Raw genomic sequence first — 21,013 nt, 5'->3', positions numbered from 1 at the left:
ATACTTAGATTTAAGATAATTTTTTAAAGGATAAAGATTTTAATATAAGAGTATATCCAGGTTTAAATCATAGTTTTTAGATCTGTTATTGTCTAAAGTCTAAATTTTAAGTTTTTACAAGATTACTAGATTATTGAGTTTTTTTTTAAATTAAAATGATATTGTTTTAATAAAAAAAATAAGCAAAAGTCAATGAATTATAACCAAGTTTTTGACAGGTTTTTATCAGGTTAATTAAATCGGGAGTCAATATATTGAATCAGTCGAGTTATATTAATTTTTTTTTATTTTTTCTTTAACTTGGCTCGATTCCAATCTCGAACGACCCGATCTTGAGTTAACTTTTAAGTTGGGTCATATTTTTAAATTATAGTGTACATAGCTTCTTTATTTTTTTTTACATTGACCTTTTTTTAGCATTCTAAAACTTATTTGATTTGAATTTTTTTTTCATGAGCAGAGAATTTAAATATGCTTGATATTGGTGGTTTTTTCCCTTTAATATTTGAGGGCAGGAATTTCTGTTTCTTTGATATTTTGAGGAATCGTTGTGGAGAATAATTTTAGTAATTGAATTCTCGAGTTGTGAAGCACAGAAAGCCGTGTCATAGAAGCAAAGAGATGACTACAAAAGCCCACAGATATCCAGTGTCGACTGTCATGCGAGGCAGAGATGGAATCTTTATATATATATACATATATATAAAGATAATTTTGAAATTTCATTATAAATGGACAGAGCATACTTCTCAGCCTGGTGTTTATTCACCATATTTATTTTTGTATTAAAAATATTTGAATTTGAATTTTTTTAATTTTTTTTTATATTTTTAGATCATTTAGATGTCAATATTAAAAATAAATTTTTAAAACTAAAAAAATTATTTTATTAAACTTTCTAACAAAAACTACTTTAAAAAATAACAACTATCATAATACTAAATAAACTCATTAAGTCAACTTATAAAATAACATTTCTTTGTTTATTTAAAATAAGATGATTAGTTTAGATAAATTAGAAAAAACTAAAATTACATCGTTATATATACACACATGCGCACATATATATATATATATATGTACATGTATATGTATATAGAAAGATAATATATGTATATGTATATAGAAAGATAATATGGTTGGGTTTTATTAGATTTTACTAAATTAAATTGAATTTAATTAGATTAATCTTTAAACCAATTCAGAATTAAAGTAATAATTATCACAATATTAGATGGAATATTAGATGGATTGATTAAGTCAACTTATAAAATAATATTGCTGTACTTATTTAAAATAAAATGATTTTTTTAAAACAAATAAAATTAAACTAGAATTACATTATTTTCTATGTAAAAAAAATCAAAGATGACTTTGTTGGGTTTTACTTAAATTTTATCCATCAACTTAGATTTTATTAGATTAATTTTATTAGATTAATATTTCAATTGGTTCAAAGTTAAACTTAGTAAATTATAAATTAAAATTGATAAAGTTTACATGTGCATTAAATTTAGGGTTCATAATAGTAGTTAAGGTAAATATAAACTGACTCGAACAATTTCATTAATAAATAAATAAAAAATCTTATCCGATTGGTTCATTAGACCATGTCATAAACAACATCACTAGAATTCCATTGGCTTAGTTATGGCTTCTCGAAGCAGCTTTATTCTGCACAAGCGATGCTGAACAGATTCATGAAAGGAGCTCAAAACTATGGTTCAATGGTTACCAGTTTTCATATCTGATAAAACCTGGGATGATATTGTTATGTGCTTCTAATTTAGGTGGGTCGGATACCTGTAACCAGTAGCAGTCCATTTGGGCCACTAATTTGTACATATTCTCCTCATCTGGGCTTGGACCTATCACTAATTGAAATCCAGTTGGTACATTTATTTATTATAAATGAGAGGCCTGAGATCTTACGGGAAGGGTGACTTTACTGCCAATTGAACTACACATTGACTTTATATATATATATATAATAATTAAGTAAATTAAAGTCATTAAATCTTGAAAATTATATCAGTTTGCTGTGCACTTTTTGCTTAATCGCTCATGCCTCTTAGACAAATAGTGTTCGTAACCATATTAAAATAAAATAAAAACAAAGACATTGAAAATATAAAACAAACATTGAGCGTAACACAAAATAATTCTGTCTCGATCTCTATCTCTTCTATTATGTAGTAATAACCTGGGTTTAAGCAAACAATTTCTGGTCTGTACAAATTTCCAAGTCTGAATTCAAGCCAAGTGGTCTCATGGAAGGCTTTTTTATAAATTATTTACAAATTTCATATAATTAATTTCTTCACACCAACTCCTACAAACCAAAGGCTTGTAATTAAAGATGCAAGGCATATATATTTCTTATAAATTTTCAAGTGCATGGATTCAGTAAAGCATGGTCTCTTGGGAATCACACCAGGGCAGTGAAGTGCTTCTGTATATAGTCATCAACCTCCTCCTGATCTGGGCTGTTATTGGGGGCAGGACATGCTAGCTTCGCATGGAGATGGAAGTGGAGATTGCTTGGTGGTGGTGGTGGTGGTGGTGGTGAACAGAGGGTGACAGTCTCAAAACCCTCGCCTGGTTAGGTCACAACGGGCGCATCATATTTGCTGAAAAGCTTGTAGGAAGAGAGGAGCAAGAGAGCTGCATAGAAGATTACTGCAACGAATGTAATGACCGTGGATATCAAGGCCTTGTGACAAAATCCACCAAACGACACACAAGTTGCGCTCCAAGCGATGGATGTGTCTCCCTTGTCTGCCAAGTATAACACCTCCGTCGATACTGTTCCGGCAGCCAGAATCACATACGTAAACACCTAGATAGGTTCCTCCAAAAACAGATTGATTAATATATATATATATATATATATTATATGAAATTAAGGGTGTGAATTAATTCGATGGGATTGAGAATTACCTGGTCGAGTAAGAAAAAAGTCCATGCTTGAGGCGTTGTCCATGGTCTAGGCATGGCTACAATGACAGCTGAAAGAAGGGAATAACCAGCACAGATGCCATTGGCATTCACCAAATACCTATATCATAAAAATGGATGTGATTAAAAACAAGTTAGCATGAAATATTGTGAAGAACAATCATGCTTCATAAAAGGAACTGAATTAAGAAGTTGTTTTTCCGACTAATTGAATGTACTTGGCATAATTATTCCTACTTAAACTGGTGACCAGCTGATTTAAAGCTTGGCATAAGCTGGGTTTTTCTAACCATTTACACATTGATTTAGTCGAACATTAGTCTATCCAAACCTAAATGAGACATGCAGGGTCAACTTTAAGGAATTTTTAAAATTTTTATTTAAAACAATATCATTTTTTTTTTTAATCCAGTGACTGAAGGGAGGGCGGGCCCTTGTAAGAACAGAATTAAGTATTATTTAAATGATACAGTTTTTTACTGTGCAGGTTTCATTATTTATTTTTTATATATTATAGTGGAAGAGTTATGTAAAATTTTATATTTCTTCTACTGTTAAGTCTCTTTTTACATATTAATTATTTTTTTAATTATACATTTAATTTTTATTTATTTATAATTTTTTAATTTTTTATATGGATAAACTTTATTTTAAAAAATAAAAAAAATTCATATAATATTTCTAATATTATATTACAAAAATTATTTTTAATTAACAAATTTAGTAAATACAACTGTATAAACATCTTATTTTTCAACATTAAATATATTGATTTAACTCTATTTCTTCATTTCTTAAATTTTTATTTTTAAATATTGTTAATAATTATTTAATTACATATAAAATTAAATAATTAGTTAATAATTATTTATTTATAAATACACATTGTGTTTAATTTATTCAATTACATATAAAATTCTAAAAACATACAAGTATATATTTTTTTATATAAAAAATAAAAATATCTAATATGTGGATTGCGGGTAACATAACTAGCGCTCGCTATTTGGCACTCCTGCTACCTGCTAGTTTAGCTGCTTAATTACCTAAAGCTTTAGTTGCTTAGCTGATCCCTAAAAGTAAACCTAGCACACCCCTATTGCCCGCCTCCTGCAGACGACTGAGAAATTCTTCTTGGAGAAACTTTGGATTTATGAGATTTAATTGTATAATCCACTCATTTAATACAATAAGTATGATCTTAAATTAAATATTCTTAAAATTAGCATTATGCTTACCTCAATATTACAAGAAACAAACCCTCCAATTATTATTTAAAAAAAAAAAACTTGCAATCAAACACACAGAACATGGGTGTAAAAAGCACTAAAAATGGGTGCATGAAAATACATAAAATATGAAGTACCTGAAAGCTCCGAGATCTGAATAAGAAAGTGATCCATAGTCATTAGTTTGAGTATTCTTAAGCATGACAACAAGTGCTGAAACACTCAAAGCCACAGGCACCAAACGCAACATAGACTCAGCAGTGCGCATGGTGCTTTTCACATCTTCATTCTCGTCTCTTGGCCCCATCATTGCCATTGGAGGATCTCCTTCTTCGTCCCTCTTCCCCATCATCCCTCCTTCTCTCTCATTGTTTTCTCAAGTTTGGTATTCTGCAAAAAGCAGTGATGAACAAGACGTGAAGCTACTCGTAAAAAGGGGGCGATCATTTAAGAACGTTAGGTGAGGTGGGTGACAAGTATTCAATGTCATCACCATCAAGGCAGGCCACATATAGCTAAGTGCATGGATAGCTCTGCTCCTCTATCTTCACACGTACCAACGTACCAAAGGTCATGTATATCCAACGATTTATTCTCTATATTTTATTTATTTATATTGTATTATCAATTATTTTTTAAAATTAATGATGATGTATGTATATTTTAATTAGTTTTTAAAATTTTAAAATTACTAATTATATAATTTTTAATAACCTTAAAATTTATAAATTTTAAAAAATAAATTCAGAATCTGATTGCTATCTCATTTATGTATTTTAACATGTAAATACAATTGTTTTTATCTTCAAGTAATAAATTGTGTAGTTGTACACATTAAAAATTAAATTTATTTTTAAGTTTTTTTTAATTATTTTATAGGAAAATAAATTGCCAACCTTAGAAAATGAAAGTTTAGTGTACACAAGGGAAAAAAAAATAGAAACTTCATTTTTAGGCAAATATTGCTTGGTGATCAACGGTTGACCCTTTCTTTGAGAACTTTACTAGACTCTCCAAAGGTCAAATAGATGAAGCATAGTTATTGTTTGCCGAAGATCGCCGTTCGGCTTCGGTTGCCACCTACTACCTTGTTGAATTTCTTTCTCTTCGGGCAGCATATGGTCGTGGCCTTTAGGATGTGGTTCGGTCGGGTCCTGTATAAAAAGCTCTGTGCCTATAGAATTTACAAGATTGGTAGCCGGTGTGGCTAATTTTATTTTTTAACCTGAAAAAAATTATTATTTTTTAAAAAAGTAAGAGAATTTTGATTAGTTTTAATAATAATAATAATAATAATAAATTATTAAAAAAATTATTTAAAATAAAATTAGATTAGATTCGTGATTTTAATATGAAATTAAAATAATTTAATAAAAAAATAATATAAAAAAAATTTTAAAGTCTAACCCAGTAACCTATATTATACCATGGGTTAAAGTAAATATTTTTTTGAAAAGAAAAAAAATCAAATAGTATTAACACATAGAAAAAAGAAGAAAATTTTAACGATAAGATAAGCTAATGATAGTTTTATATAACAAAGTAGTGTGGGTGCATGCTTGAACGTTATTATTAGCTAGAGTTTGGCAGCCTGTATAAAAGTATATACTTGCACAAAATCTTTTAGTAAATTATAGAAAATCATGTTATTTTATTTCTAATTGTTCATGCACCTTTAGCTATTTATTTAGATTTATTATCCTAGCCTAACAATGATTCTATTTGCTCGAAAATAGCTATTAAGGATAAACATGATCTAATCTAAGGTAGCTTTAACATATTACCACACAAAACCCAAGTCAGAACTACTCGGAGACCTTTTTCTTCGAGGTTGAGTTGCTGACTTCAAGGCGGTCTCTGCCACATATAAAGGCTCTCAAATCTGTGTTGTTCTTCTCCTTTTCCGTGTAGTATACTTCCTCTTTCATCCCCTCCGGTTGCTGCATGGAAAACGCCTCTTCTAGCTGCCCAATGTTGTGCTTCTGATAGCAGAAAGAGAGGTTTTACAGCAGATTTGCCATCTTCCTCTGCAGAGCGCGTGGTTGGGATGACGTGGGAAGAACTAAGCTGGAGAACGATATTACTAAATATTCATGCAAACATTATATTTTGGATAATGTTTCATGGATTGAAAAGGAATCCAGAACATTATGTTTGCAATAGTAAGAGCATTCAATTGAGGCTTAGATTATCTTGGGACCTTTTTTAAGCAATCCCAGTCCCAACAAGCGAGTTCAGATTCTAACACAAACAGGTCACAACCAACTGCTTGTAAACAATTCTTTTGGAATAGAAGCTATACTAGGCAGAAAAACAGAAACCAGGGTACCAGAAACTAGCAAGCATGTATATAGAAGCACATATCCTTTCATATATCTACTGATCAAGCCCAAATTTCTTTCTGAGCTCCACCATGAAGATGCAGATCTTCTGCGGATCTGCAAGAGATTTGGATATACTCTCCTTCTGCATGCACCTCTTACACCAAGCAATCAACTTGGGGTACTCCTCCTCTATGCTAAAGTTGCCAAATGTCTCGTATCCATGAAACCAGCATCAGAAAGGGATAAGTGCAACATCCACATAACCGAGTTTGTCACCTTCAAAATAAGGCTTGTCTCCTAGCTCCCTTTCCAACAACTTAAGGGACTCAATGAAATCAATATTGGCTGCCTCCTTCTCTTCTCCTTTTTCCGTCCACGTCTTCCTTCCAGAACGGTACACCTACAGAGTAATATCCCACAATTCTCAAGTGAATTAATCAGCTAATTTGATGATTGACTACAGAGCACAAAAATTTACACCGATTCCTTTTCGGCAGCAGAAAGCATACGCAGGGTAGGATGCAGATTAGACACATACCTTCTTGTCAGCAAAATCAGCCCAAAACCTGGATTGAGCTCTCTTGTAAGGATGAGGAGACAGCAAAGGAGACTCTGGTTATTCCACACCTCATCAACATCCTCAACAGCAATAAGGCACACTCATAGATTGGTTTACCATTGTGAATGAGAACTGAGACCTTCTTGTAAACTGGGTTAATTTGAAGAAGTAAAGGACTCTCGTTCCTCAAGTCCTGTTCAGCATACTCATAATTGACACGCTTCTCTTCTAATGCTATTCTCACTCATGCCGAAAGGGCTTGCCCATGTATCCAACAGTGTTACAGCCATCAACAGGTTGAGGACAAAGAACTTGTCACTAGTAAATTTCTTTCTTCTCTATTTACTAGAGAGTTTAGGAGAAGGGTACTGTACAAAGTACAAATCTTGAAGCTGATTTTCCTTGTTCATCAATATCAAGTCCTCAACTATATTAAAGATGTCAGGATTTCGGGAAGATAAATCTGATTTTCTTTGTTCATCAGTATCAAGTCTTCAACTACATTAGCCCATCTAGCCCATGTACATGTTCCTAGATTATCCTTCCGAGCCCAATCCTCTGTGAGTTGGTTCGGGACTTTCACATCGGAACTCCACGGCCCTACAACTAGTGCTGTAGGTGCCAGGGCAACCCCATGTACTCGGAATAAAAAATAAAAAATCTATATACAAAGAATTGCTACTTGACACTAAACACACATTTAACTTTTCTTTTTAAAAATAATAAGCGAACCAACCAATACATTTTTCACTTTTAATTTTCTAAACTAGATATACCGTTAGCCCCCTTTTTTCTTCATTTTCCTTCAATTTCCCAGGCCCCATTTCTCTGCATTTTCTTCGTCTTCTTCTTCCCTCAACTACGAAATTCAACCACAACATTGACAGCGGCCTCCTCAGGCTCAATCAAACCCGGTAACTTTTCTTGCCCAATTAATATATTTACTAAATTTAATTTTCTACATAGAAAAAAGATTAACATTTATGATTATTCATGTATGAATGATTTCCACCCAATAAAAGATGATTGAGGATGACTAGTTTAAGGTTCTTTTCATTTTGCTTCTTTTATTTTTATGTAGTTTTATGTAGAATTTCATTTTTGTGAGATATTTCATAACACGGAGATATTCGGCTGAACATATGTAATAAAAGAAATTGCTTGAAATGCTACGACATTGCACTTAAAACAAACAATTATGAGGCATTTCCCTGTCCTTACACTGAACAATAATAAGGGATTGACAAACTGGTTTTCCATTGGGGATGAGAACAGGAATGTTCTTGTAAACTGGATTCATCTGAAGAAGCAAGGTACTCTTGTTCCTCAAGTCCTCTGGGTACTCTTGTTCCTCAAGTCCTCTTCACTGTTCTCATACTTGACATACTTCTCTGCTAACGCTATTTGACTCTCATGCCATTATGGCTTATCCAGAAATTAAATAGTGTCACCTCATGTGCCATTGTTTGAATAAGAAAGTATCACAAGATCACTAATATTCCCTTCTTCCATTCTAAAGTCTTCTAATAGCAGAAAGCGGGATTTTATAGCAGATTTGCTATCTTCCTCTGCAGAGTGTATGTGGTCGTGATAAATTATGGAAAAAGATAAACTAGAGGGTAAATGATGATATTAATAAAAGCTTATATTTTGGATAGTGTTTTATAGTATGAAAAGAAATTTCGAACATTATGTAGGTAAAACTAAAAGCATTTGAATGGCTTTTATTGAAGCTTGAAATATTCTTGAACGAGAACATATGCCCAAAAAATTAAGTTCAGATTCTAACAAAAACAGGTCACAACTACGTGTCCACGATATTATTTCCAGATAGAAGCTTGTAGGCTTACACTAAGCAGAAAAACAGAAACCAAACAAGCTTGCCTGTGGATGCACATCCTTCCATCTATTCAAACCCTAACTTCTTTCTCAGCTCCACCAAAAAACCATAGACTTCTTGTGGATCTGCAAGAGATCTGGATACACTCTCGTTCTGCAAGCACCTCTTACACCAAGCAATTAACTTGGGACACTCAGCCTCTATGCTAAAGTTACCAAATGTCTCATAGCCATGAAACCAGCTATAGAAAGGAACAAGTGCAATATCCACATAGCCGAGGTTGTCACCTTCAAAATAAGGCTTGTCTCCTAGCTCTCCTTCCAACAACTTGAGGGACTCAATTAAATCATTCTTGCCTGCCTCCAGCTCTTGTCCTTTCTTTGTCCATGTCTTCCTCCCAGGAAAATACACCTACAGATTCATATCCAACCATTTAAAATTGAATAACAAATAAACCTTGTAATCAAAATTACACAACCAAGAAGTTAAAGGGGAATTTTTCAATTGGAAAATCCCCAATTTAGCTCTCTTTGTTTGTGTAATTTCTGCAAACTAGACCCTGTTTAAAGCATTTCATCAAATTTATCATACATTTGTCGTATTTCCTCCAATCAACCCAACTGGACTAATCATAAAAATATACTCTCCATATAGGTGAAATTCTTTACAGTTGACTAAATGTGGCGAAAATAAGGTAAAAATCCACATAATTTTTACAAGTTTGTATGCCAGATCGAAGCAAAATGGTTGGCCTTTTCAACAACAAATAATTTCGGAGTCTACGAGGTAAAAGCAGATACCAAAACTAAGAATAGAAAGCAAAGACAGACACACACATACCTTGTTGTCAACAAAATCAGCCCACAACCTGGATTGAGCTCTCTGGTATGGATCAGAGGGCAGCAAAGGAGACTTGTTATTCCACACCTCATCAATATACTGAACAGCAATAAGAGACTCACAGATTGGTTTCCCATTGTGAATAAGAACTGGGACCTTCTTGTAAACTGGGTTCATTTGAAGAAGCATGGGACCCTTGTTCCTCAAATCTTGCTCACTGTACTCATACTTCACACCCTTCTCTTCTAATGCTATCCTCACTCTCATGCCAAATGGGCTTACCCTTGTATCCAACAGTGTTACAGCCATTGTTGAAGTGGCAAAAACTTCTTCAACTAAGTGAATGAACGAAATTCTTCAACTATGTCATCCAATCCACTTCTCAGTTGGGTCTAAATAAGAAATTCTCAATTGGATCCTCCATCTACTGGGCAGTTCTCAATTGGTCCCTTTTCTCAAATTTGTCTTTATTAATCTAAATCATAAATTTTGATAGTGGGTTAATTTGGTAATGTTTTATAGATGAGGGATTCAATTGAAAATGTATTTTGTTTAGAAACTCAATTGATACTCATGTGATAGTTGGGGGACAGAATTAATTTAGATACACCAGATAATCTATAACCTTTTCCATACAAATTCTCGAATCAATACGATAACTGTGCTTTTTAAGAAAACTATTGTACACTCTCAGCACAAATCCAACCCAAGTCACTTTGTTATTGATGAAAATAAAAGTATAGGTGTTTAAATAAAATCTCACATGTTATTTTATACAATTTAAAAAATTTTAAAAATGCTAGGATTTTAAGGAAAATTAATGTTTTATTAGTTATTTTTATTTTTCCTATTTTGTTTTTAAAATTAAAAATCATACTCAATAATTTTACTTTTCATAATTTGTTTAGAATTTTTATTATTTTCCTTTTATTTTTAGTTTTTGTGTTTTATTTACATTGGTTTTTGAATTTATTTAAAAAATTGTAAACTATTTAAAGAGGTATATTAGTTGGTATAGTGAATTATTGAGAAATAAAAAATTTAAATTATAATTTTAGGTGTAATGGTACTATTCAAAAAAAAATTCTATTGATTATACTTATTTTTTTTTATGTTGTTTTCATATACTTATTGTTTTTTATGTTGTTTTCATATATTTTTCACTAGTATCAAAACTTAATAATTTCTAATAGTTAGTTAGTGTATGATATTGAATAATATAATTAAAAGATATCATAAAATATAAAAATACTTATATGAAAGTAGATGGAAAGATTTGTCATTGAAAAATAAATATTCAAGAGTTGATGATAAAAAACATTAATAAAAATTATAAAATTAACTCGTTAACCAGTAATAATAAAATTATATAGGCAAGTTGAAAATTATCTTATTAATTAGTACAGATATTGAAAAAAAAATCTGAAAAATTAGAAGAATAATGGCTACTAATTCATAGTTAAATAAGAGAATCTATTTTTAAAGGCATGAGTTGATACGATAACTTCTTAATTGAGATAAATATTATAAAAACTTTGATAATTTTATTTATAATGAAAATGAGGTAGATGTGAATTAATACTCTTTATCAATTTATAATACATATTTTGTTGTTAATTATATTGATAATAATAGCATAAATAATGACAATGATAATGTCATCAATAATATTTTCATTAATAAATTAAGTGTATAATAAGTTAAAAATTGAGTGCAAATAAAATATAAAAGATACTTAATTAGCTTGTATTGTATCAAAGTTATGCTAATTAGCTTGATTACATGTTTGCTATTATTGAAAAAGTAATTTTGTTCAATGGTTATATTGATATAATACATGTTGATAAATAAAGTTTGAGATTTGTAATTAATTACTCTAAATTGTTAATTGATTTTTTTATGTAGAATTTATTAACATGAAGCAACTAGAGTTGATATCTAAAATTATAAATTCAAGAGTTGATTTTTCTTTTAACATAGAAAAACCGATGCATGAGGTTTTATTTTTTCTGAGTTGTTTTTATTTTTTTTAATTATTTTATAAAATTAATTATCATATTTAATAATTTTATTTTTTTAGTCTATTTAGAATTTTTGTTGTTTTTTTATTGATTTTTTTTAGTTTGTTTAGGTTAATTTTCATGTTTATTTAAGGAGATATAGACTTCTTGAAAAGACATGTTACTTGATGTGGTAAATTAATAAAAAAACAAAATTTTAAATTAAAAATGATTCTATTCAATAATATTATATTATTTGTATTTATTGTTCTTATTGTATTATTTTTTCTATATCAATGAGTCATTTTCTAATGGCTCAACAAATGATTTTCATATTTATTTAAGGATTTTTTTTTTTTTGTGTACAAAGACAAAAACATAAAAAAGGTAAGAGAATAGTGACAAACCTTGTCATTTACCCTCAAAAACTAATGCATGGAGCCTCCATCAATCTTGATGGAATGGCTTCTGGTTGCCATTGCTGAATTTCTTTTTCTCCGAGCTGTATATGGTTGTCTCCTTCAGGATGTGGTTAGGCTAGGTGCTGTATAAAAATCTTTGTGCCTACTGAATTTAAGGACCTGGTCCCTTCAGTGTGTAAGAAATTTCCCATTATGCACAAAAATAAATAAATATTAATAATAATAATTTTAGAGTCTTAATTATTAAGTTTAATAACTTAAATTCTCACCCACACGATATTATTTTCTACCATGAATAAACATGGAGATAAAACACATCCCAAGCCAGGCACACATCGAAGTACTCTCAGAGTACAAACATATCACAGGCGCAACCAAGTGCTAGCCTAGACATAAATCACACAAAACAAAACACAGTACATAACACAGGCGCAGCCAAGTGCCAGCCTTGTCTATGGATGCTCGCTACTCAAGCCCAAGCATCTTCCTCAGCATCACAACAAAATCATAGACTTTATGTGGATCTTTAAGAGACTTGGAGACGCTCTCTTTCTGCAGGCACCTCTTACAGTAAGTAATCAGCTTCGGACAGTCAGCCTCTATATTGAAGTTGCCGATGGTTTCATAGGCATAAAACCAACAATAGAAAGGAAGTAGTGCAACATCAACGAAGCCGAGGGTCTCGCCCCCAAAGTAAGGCTTGTCTCCAAGCTCTCCTTCCAAGAGCTTGAGGCTGTCAATGAAATCCTTCTTGGCTACCTCCTGATCTTCTCCTTTTGTTGTCCATATCTTCCTCCCAAAGTCATACATCTACAGATTCATATCACACCATTGTAAAACAAATTAGTGACTTTGGAATCACAAGGGTCAACGGTTGGACCAGTACATGCAATTTCTGTCTAGCCAATCACTGTTTCAGAGGGCAGAAATTCAAAGACAGCTAACGTAGCAACAAATTAAGATGGTGTGTAACGTCTTATTTACTTTGCTGCGTTGAAAGTGACTAATAATTAAGTAATAGATGGAAGGCTCATCATGGCATTTTTTTTAACCAAGGGAAGTTCACCAATAGGAAAACCTCAATAATGTCATCAATCGATGATATATTTTTGGATACTTGAAGGTGACTGCCCACCAATATAACAAAAGCATCATCACCTAAGCCCAAAATCTTATCTTTAATCCAATATTTTTATTGAAGGTTGTTGGACCCAACCAATCAGGTAATCCTTGTACAGAAACATCGTGCCAAAGTACTCTTCTTTAATTCTCATGAACTCACAAGAATGACAGTAATGATGAGAAACCTTAATGGCTAATTTGTTAAATAAAAAAGAATTGGTGGCCAAGAACACTTGAAATGAACATCATACTACTTACCAAAAAAAAAGAAAAAGAAATGAATATCATACAGACTTTTCCACCATTCCATATTGTGATGCCGAATTTCTTCCATGATTTTATATATTAGTCTCAAGGGCTAATTGTACTGGTGATATAATATTCTAATTCTTCCAAGCTTATCAAATTGCAAAGTGGGTTTAATCAAGTCATACCTCAAAACAATAAAAAATCATAAGCCAAATACTTGAACCATTTAAGAACAAAAAAGCATACCTTTTTGTCAACAAAATCTGCCCAAAACCTAGACCGAGCTCTCTCGTAAGGATCAGAAGGCAACAAAGGAGCCTTTTCCTTCCACACCTCATCAATATACTGAACAATAATAAGTGATTCACAAACAGGTTTCCCATCATGGACAAGAACTGGGATTTTCTTGTGAACAGGATTCATTTGAAGAAGCAAATCGCTTTTGTTCCTCAAATCTTGTTCACTGTACTCATACTTAACACCCTTTTCAGCCAATGCTATTCTCACTCTCATACCAAATGGACTTGACCAGAAATCCAACAGGGTTACTTGTTCACCAGCCATTCTTGAAGTGATAAAAGAAGATGCTTGAAGTAAAGTTAGGCTTCTTCGTTTTCTTGGACTACAAAAGCTATGGTTTGTCAGTGTGGAAATGCCAGCATTTGTTGTAAGGAAGGGTGTGCGGGTGAATATGTCCAGTTTTCTACAGTTGACTTATTGACCGCGCGACGATGATTTGTTCATCATGACAGCAAATTACGTAATCAAGGACCTCATGCTCTCATTTGCCTTTTTCCTCGTTGTTTCGCTTCCTTCTCCTACCATGATCTATACATTATTAAATAACACAAGAAAGATAATAATAACAACATGTGTAACCAATATAAAATCTTGTATTATTGTGCCAAAATTTAAAATTTTATTAATGATTATTTATTTTTAAATAGTCTTTTAAGATACAAGTTAAGCAATCATATTTTTAGCTAGTGTTAGACTTAAACTAATTAAAAAATAATTCATACATTATGAATGCTTATCTATTCAAGATATACTACCAATTCCTTTGAAGTTACTACCACCACCGAATACCGAAGCAGGCTTGCTCCTTCAAAATAAGGTGGCTAAGACAAACAAGACAGGGGGCCTACTCCAATAACTTAACTGGCAGTCGGGCTCTATTATGCCTATTCAACATGTTACGATTGTGATACAATTCCATTGCCTGCTTTTATTCATGTTGCCGGAACTTCAAGGTCAATAAATAAGGACTCCTATCCTAGAATTTCTTTTGTTTATATATGAAATATATTACAGGATTCAATCTTCACACTTATCACTTATGAGGGTCAGCTTTTAGTGGTTTATATATGAAATATATTAACCTTTGTGATAATAGTTAGCTTATAATAAATATGTTCATCATTTTTTTTTTGTCGGGCACATTTCATGTTATTTTTATACTCAATCTCTAACTCATTAGTAATGATATTATTAATGAACTCATCACTGCTATTATTTTAATTATTTATGCTATTATTATCAACACAATCATTATTAAAATAAAAATCATAAAGATATTCTTGAAACTTATGCTAATCAAGAAGATATCTTCTTTACTCATGTCTTTGAAATAAGGTCTCAAAACTAGCCATATCTTGCTCCTTTATCATCACTTGATGATACCATGACCTCAAATCTATTTTTGAAAATACACATGCCTCTTTTAATTGATCAACTAATTAGTACTTAAAAGTGTATTTTTATCAAGATTTTATATCATTATTATGCACTTGAAGTATCAATAACTCCTTAGCTAAAATATGTTTTATAATGACATATCTAATAATATAAGATACCTTTAATTTATGGTAAATATTCATTTTAAATGTAGGTCTATCACATAAATAAAATGATTAGTTGATGAGTTCAATTACTGAAATTGAGAAGACAAAGAGAGGGCTAAATTTAGAAAAGAGATGTTGGTTTGATCTAAATTAGAATACTATTTAATCATTGGGTAATATTTGACACTGTAGAACTTGGATTTGGGTTTGCTTTATATGAATGAAAAGCTAAGACCTGCCTAAAACTTTTATGAGAAGTCCAAGATTCAAAAATGTTGTTTTCAAGTTCAAATTATAGCAACAACGGAGAAGTTAAAATCTATCCTGCAGTCCAGATATTATTTAATGTTTAACCCATATCTTGAGTTCTAAAAGTCTAAATGACCTTATTATTTTTTTGTTGGAAAGCTGAGATAATTTCCTAGAACTTTTATAAGACAGTTTGTTCAAATTCTGATGTTAGCAATTATATTTTATTTAGACAAGAAAATAAGTATTGTTACCAAGTTAAGATGTGGTCACCCACTCAACAATTAGTCAACAAATCAATAGTTTTAAATTTTAGCTTATAAAAGGAGGCATTTACCATACATTTAAGTATCTTGGTTTCAGATTAAGATCATGTTCTTACTTTTTTTCTTTATACTTTTGTAATGCTTAAGATTTTCTTTCATTAATATCTTGCTTATGCCTTTCATTTTCTTTCATTTACTTAGTTCACTTATATCTTATCTATATTCTTATCTTGTTTATTTATATTTCTCTTTTTTTTATTATATTTAGCTAAGTTTATTATGTTAAGGTGAAAAGGTTACACTAATGGTGTAAGAATAAGTATAATATATATTCAATATGGACTTCAATGCTTATATCCTCAACAACTTGATATTAACATGTTTTATTATTTTTATCTTATTAATTCTTAATACCTTACTTGTTAAATAGTTAATCTAGATTTATGTTATATAACACTTGGTATAACAAATGCTTAGTACTTTTATAACTTAACCATATGGTAAAACCTACACCTATGCTATGAAAGGAATTTGATTTGTTGTTGACATAAGTTATAATTATGAATACCTGACAATATTTACAAATATTAACATTATTCAAATAAAATAATTAATATAATCATATTAACCATTTATAATTCGATTGGAACCTCCTTTGTGTGTGATTTCCAATTGAGTAATAAAAAGAGTTATACTATACTTGTTTGGAATACCATTTTTAGATCCTCTAACATTGATATTTATTTTTATCATTGTTTAATCCTCATATTAATCTTATATTTCAAGGTCCTCTTTAACTTATTGTTGTTGTTGTTGTTGTTGTTGTTATTGTTGTTATTAGTACTAGTACTATTATTATTGTTGCTGTTATTATTATTATTATAGTTAACTTTTCTATAATTTGACCCCGATCTTGCCGAGTTATTTATTACTTCGACACTCCTGTATTTGAGAGAAGATATTAATGTTTTGGTTGTGTCACTGAGTCAACTTGGAAAAATTAAAAAAATAAAAATTTTAATATTTCATATGAAAAAATTAAAAAACAATCCATGTGAATATATGCTATATATGTTATAAATAATAAAGTTTAAAAAATTATTTTAAATTTTTTTTATTCCACATTGAAAAGATACTATGTTAGTATGTTATCTTTTTAAGTCAAATTATTTAAACTAAAAAGTTTTTTTTCATATTTAAAAAACATAACTTGTTTTTTATAAATATAGAGTATATATATTAAAAATCATCAAATCACACATTGAAAAAATAATTTTTTTCTTGTAAATATAAAATATATATATACTAAAAGATTTTAAATCTTATATTGAAAAAATAAAATATTCTTCTAGTATTTATATAATAAACTTTGAAAAAGGTTAATAATAAACTAAAAAAATAAAAAAATGATCACTAGTTAGAAGAAAAAACAACTTTTTTTTTTTAAATCTCAACCACATTTTACGGAGTTTTTACTTATCCTAATTTATTATTTCACTCAAACCAATTCAACAATTAAGTTTCAGATCGACACACCAAACTAATTTAGATTTAAAAACTACAAAAATTTATGCATTCAAGTCTTCTCATAACCTCAACCCAAATAATTAAATAACAACTCCTACGTCCTATGTCCTGCTACATCATACATGCACGTGCCACAAAGCTCAATACAATCATTTTCGTAGAGATACCTGGAATACTGTATATATTATAGAAGGAGAAGGAAACAAAACGACAAGGAAAGAGGCTTATGAGAGCATGAGGTCCTTGATGACGTAATTTGCTAGAATGTTCAACATGACGTGTAATAAATAAGAAGACAACCCACCGCACAAACCCCCTCCTGCCTTTTCTTACAACAATTACTAGCGTCTCCACTCTGTCAGACCTCAGCCTTTGGAGTCCAAGAAGCGTTGCAATACTCCAAGCATCTTCTTTTTCACTTCAAGAATGGCTGGTGATCAAGTAACCCTGTTGGATTTGTGGGCAAGTCCATTTGGTATGAGAGTGAGAATAGCATTGGCTGAAAAGGGTGTAAAGTATGAGTACAGTGAACAAGATTTGTGGAACAAAGGTGCTTTACTTCTTCAAATGAATCCTGTTCACAAGAAAATCCCAGTTCTTGTCGATGATGGGAAACCTGTTTGTGAGTCACTTATCATTGTTCAGTATATTGATGAGGTGTGGAAGGATAAGGCTCCTTTGTTGTCTTCTGATCCCTGCGAGAGAGCTCAATCTAGGTTCTGGGCAGATTTTGTTGATAAGAAGGTAAATTATTATTTTTTAAATAAATATAAAGGGTTCATCTTTTGTGTTTTCTATTATTGTTTGGTTTTGAGCCATGACGTGATTAAACCCGCATTACAATTTGATTAGTTTGAATTTTACATCGCCAGTGCAATTATCCTGAAGAATAATACCAAATTATGGAAGAAATTAGGCATCACAATATGGAATGGTGGAGAAGTCTGATCATTATAACAAATTAACCATTAAGGTTTCTGATCATTTCATTTTTGATGAACTATATTTTCATTCTTGTGAGTTCATGAGAGTTAAAGTAGATGTTTCTGTATAAGATCATCAAATTGATTGGATCCAATTGCTTAAACGCACCAAGATAACTTTAAAAAATAACATATTTAATGCATAAAGACAAGTTTATGGACCTAGGTGATGATACTTTAATTAATTAACAGTGACAATATTGAGGTTTTCCAAGAATATATCATTGATAGTGACAAAATGAGGTTTTCCTATTGTTGCCCAGAAAACTAAAAGAAATGTTATCACCATCTTTGTCGCTAAATATTTAGCTGCTTTGAATTTCTAACCTCTCTAACAATGAATGGCTTTGCCCTCATCGATTATTTGTCGCTAAATGTTGTCACCTTTGACTTTTGTGATGCCAAAAAGTCTCTGTGGTGAATTGTTTTTAAAAGGAAATTGTTTGTCTCAAGTTTTAGAAAATAATATAGATTAATAAAATATTAGAAAAATAATATAGTTCAATAATCATGTATTTAAATATTAATGTTATATACAATTATTATTGGAAACAATGATTGTTTAGTTAAAAGATAAAATATGTTAATAAAATTTTGGGGTTAATTTAATGTATATATAAATTAATTTGCATGAGATATATATTTTGATTTTTAACTAAATAACCGTTATTTGTAATAATAAAAAAAAAACACAACTTTTTAAATTGTTCTATTTCCGTTGGATGTATTTGCCACAACTTTTACCTAATTATGTGTGGTGACCATTATACTAATTTGTTATGCAATGGTGTGATATGAACCCTCAGTTATATGAGATTGGGAAGAAGATATATACAACAGAAGGAGATGATCAGGAGGCAGCCAAGAAGGATTTCATTGGCAGCCTTCAAGTCCATTTGGTATGAGAGTGAGAATAGCATTGGCTGAAAAGGGTGTTAAGTATGAGTACAGTGAACAAGATTTGAGGAACAAAAGCGATTTGCTTCTTCAAATGAATCCTGTTAAGCTTAGGGTCTGGTTTTATGCCTATGAAACCATCGGCAACTTCAATATAGAGGCTGATTGTCCAAAGCTGATTGCTTACTGTAAGAGGTGCTTGGAGAAAGAGAGTGTATCCAAGTCTCTTGAAGATCCACAGAAAGTCTATGATTTTGTTATGATGATAAGGAAGAAGTTTGGGCTTGAGTAGAGTGCATCCATAGGCAAGGAGGTGCAATTCCGTGTTAATAAGTTGTACTTATGTTGTGTGTGACTTATGTTTCAAATAAGGCGGGCACTTAGTTGTGCCTGTAATATATATGTTTATGTTCTGTGGTACTTTATTGTGCCTGACATAGTATGTGGTTTTTTCTCTTTGTAATGTTTGCCTTCAAGTATAAAAAGGCTGGCACCTCTTTGTTCTACACGTATAGGCCATGCAGTCAATAAGACAACCATGCAAAACCTCGTAAAAATATAGTGGATTTTCTACGGAACTGGGCTCGAGAACCTGGCGTGAAAATTGATTACAATCTAATAGTCAAATATTTTGTTATCGACTCATTTAATCGTTATTCTGGTTTAGTATATCAAACCTTCTCTTGAATCAAAATCTATCTTATTAATTCATACATTCATTTGTTAAGCGATAAGGAACTCCTTATGGCATATTGCAATCCAAATGCTCAACAACTTCAATTTCCTCGAGCCTGGAGACATCAATCTCCGAGTACTTTACATAGAAGGAGAAAGAAACAAAAGGATGAGAAAAAAGGCAAATGAAAGCGTGGGTTCCTGGATTACTTAATCTGCTAGAATGTTCAACATGTCTATGCCATCCAGTCAATAAGACAACTCGGCAAAACCGGCCATGACCTCGGGAGGAAGATATACGGACAACAAAAGGAGAATATCAGGAGTCAGCGAAGAAGGATTTCATTGACAGCCTCAAGCTGTTGGAAGGAGAGCTTGGAGACAAGCCTTACTTTGGGGGCGAGACCCCCAGCTACGTTGATGTAGCACTACTTCCTTTCTATTTCTGGTTTTATGCCAATGAAACCATCGGCGACTTCAATATAGAGGCTGATTGTCCGAAGCTGATTGCTTACTGCAAGAGGTGCTTGCAGAAAGAGAGCGTATCCAAGTCTCTTCAAGATCCACAGAATGTCTCTGATTTCCTTGTGATGATGAGAAAGAAGCTTGGACTTGAGTAATGTGCATCCAAAGGCAAGGAGGTGCTATTTCCTGTTGAGAAGTTGTTGTACTTGTGTACTGTGTGAGTTATGTTTCAAATAAGGTTGGCACTTTGTTGGGCCTGTAATGTGTTGATAGTTTGAGAGGGCACTTTGTTATGCCTGACTGAGGATGTGGTTTTTCTCCGTGATGTTTGCCTTCAAGTGAAAAGACGGTCTTCGCTGCCCATTGGTTCTTGATAAATATAGATATTTATCATCTTAAAAGCGTGGGAAAATCATTTGAACTTAAAAATCTAAGGTACTGAATAAGATTTCAAAAATTATTTATTCTACTTTTTAATATTTTTTAAGTTTAAATTTTTTAAAGATCTACAACTATCTTATATTTTATTTTATTAACTTAATATTTGATAGAATAAATGTAGTT

At 31.3% G+C, this 21,013-nt stretch overlaps 4 protein-coding genes and 1 pseudogene across 4 annotated transcripts; 1 reads left to right on the top strand and 4 right to left on the bottom strand.

Annotated features, from left to right (window-relative positions):
* Nucleotides 1-2,256: 2,256 nt before the first annotated feature.
* On the bottom strand, nt 2,257-4,620 carry LOC105117626 (CASP-like protein 2A2). Its single transcript, XM_011015356.1, has 3 exons — nt 4,325-4,620; nt 2,941-3,058; nt 2,257-2,839 (listed from the first exon to the last, which is right to left on the bottom strand). Exons 1-3 carry the CDS (start codon nt 4,537-4,539, stop codon nt 2,603-2,605), a joined length of 570 nt encoding a protein of 189 aa, XP_011013658.1. The 5' UTR covers nt 4,540-4,620; the 3' UTR covers nt 2,257-2,602.
* Nucleotides 4,621-5,835: 1,215 nt separating this feature from the next.
* Nucleotides 5,836-7,561, bottom strand: LOC105117624 (glutathione S-transferase U19-like; annotated as a pseudogene).
* Nucleotides 7,562-8,766: 1,205 nt separating this feature from the next.
* On the bottom strand, nt 8,767-10,109 carry LOC105117625 (probable glutathione S-transferase). Its single transcript, XM_011015355.1, has 2 exons — nt 9,751-10,109; nt 8,767-9,321 (listed from the first exon to the last, which is right to left on the bottom strand). Exons 1-2 carry the CDS (start codon nt 10,057-10,059, stop codon nt 8,977-8,979), a joined length of 654 nt encoding a protein of 217 aa, XP_011013657.1. The 5' UTR covers nt 10,060-10,109; the 3' UTR covers nt 8,767-8,976.
* A 2,316-nt stretch (nt 10,110-12,425) lies between these two features.
* On the bottom strand, nt 12,426-14,255 carry LOC105117623 (probable glutathione S-transferase). Its single transcript, XM_011015354.1, has 2 exons — nt 13,790-14,255; nt 12,426-12,982 (listed from the first exon to the last, which is right to left on the bottom strand). The coding sequence occupies exons 1-2, from the start codon at nt 14,105-14,107 to the stop codon at nt 12,638-12,640; spliced, it is 663 nt and encodes a 220-aa protein (XP_011013656.1). The 5' UTR covers nt 14,108-14,255; the 3' UTR covers nt 12,426-12,637.
* A 3,469-nt stretch (nt 14,256-17,724) lies between these two features.
* LOC105117621 (probable glutathione S-transferase) lies at nt 17,725-19,305 on the top strand (the record flags this gene model as incomplete). The annotated part of the gene is made up of 2 exons (XM_011015351.1): nt 17,725-18,173; nt 19,219-19,305. Coding segments are annotated over exons 1-2 (405 nt in total), but the record flags the coding sequence as incomplete, so codon positions are not given.
* Between the last annotated feature and the right edge of the window lie 1,708 nt (nt 19,306-21,013).

Source organism: Populus euphratica, unplaced genomic scaffold (genome assembly GCF_000495115.2).
Source record: "Populus euphratica unplaced genomic scaffold, PopEup_1.0 scaffold1442.1, whole genome shotgun sequence".
NCBI classification, from domain to species: Eukaryota; Viridiplantae; Streptophyta; class Magnoliopsida; order Malpighiales; family Salicaceae; genus Populus; species Populus euphratica.
The sequence above is the reverse complement of the archived record's forward strand: the minus strand, read 5'-3'. Positions and strand labels throughout refer to the sequence as shown.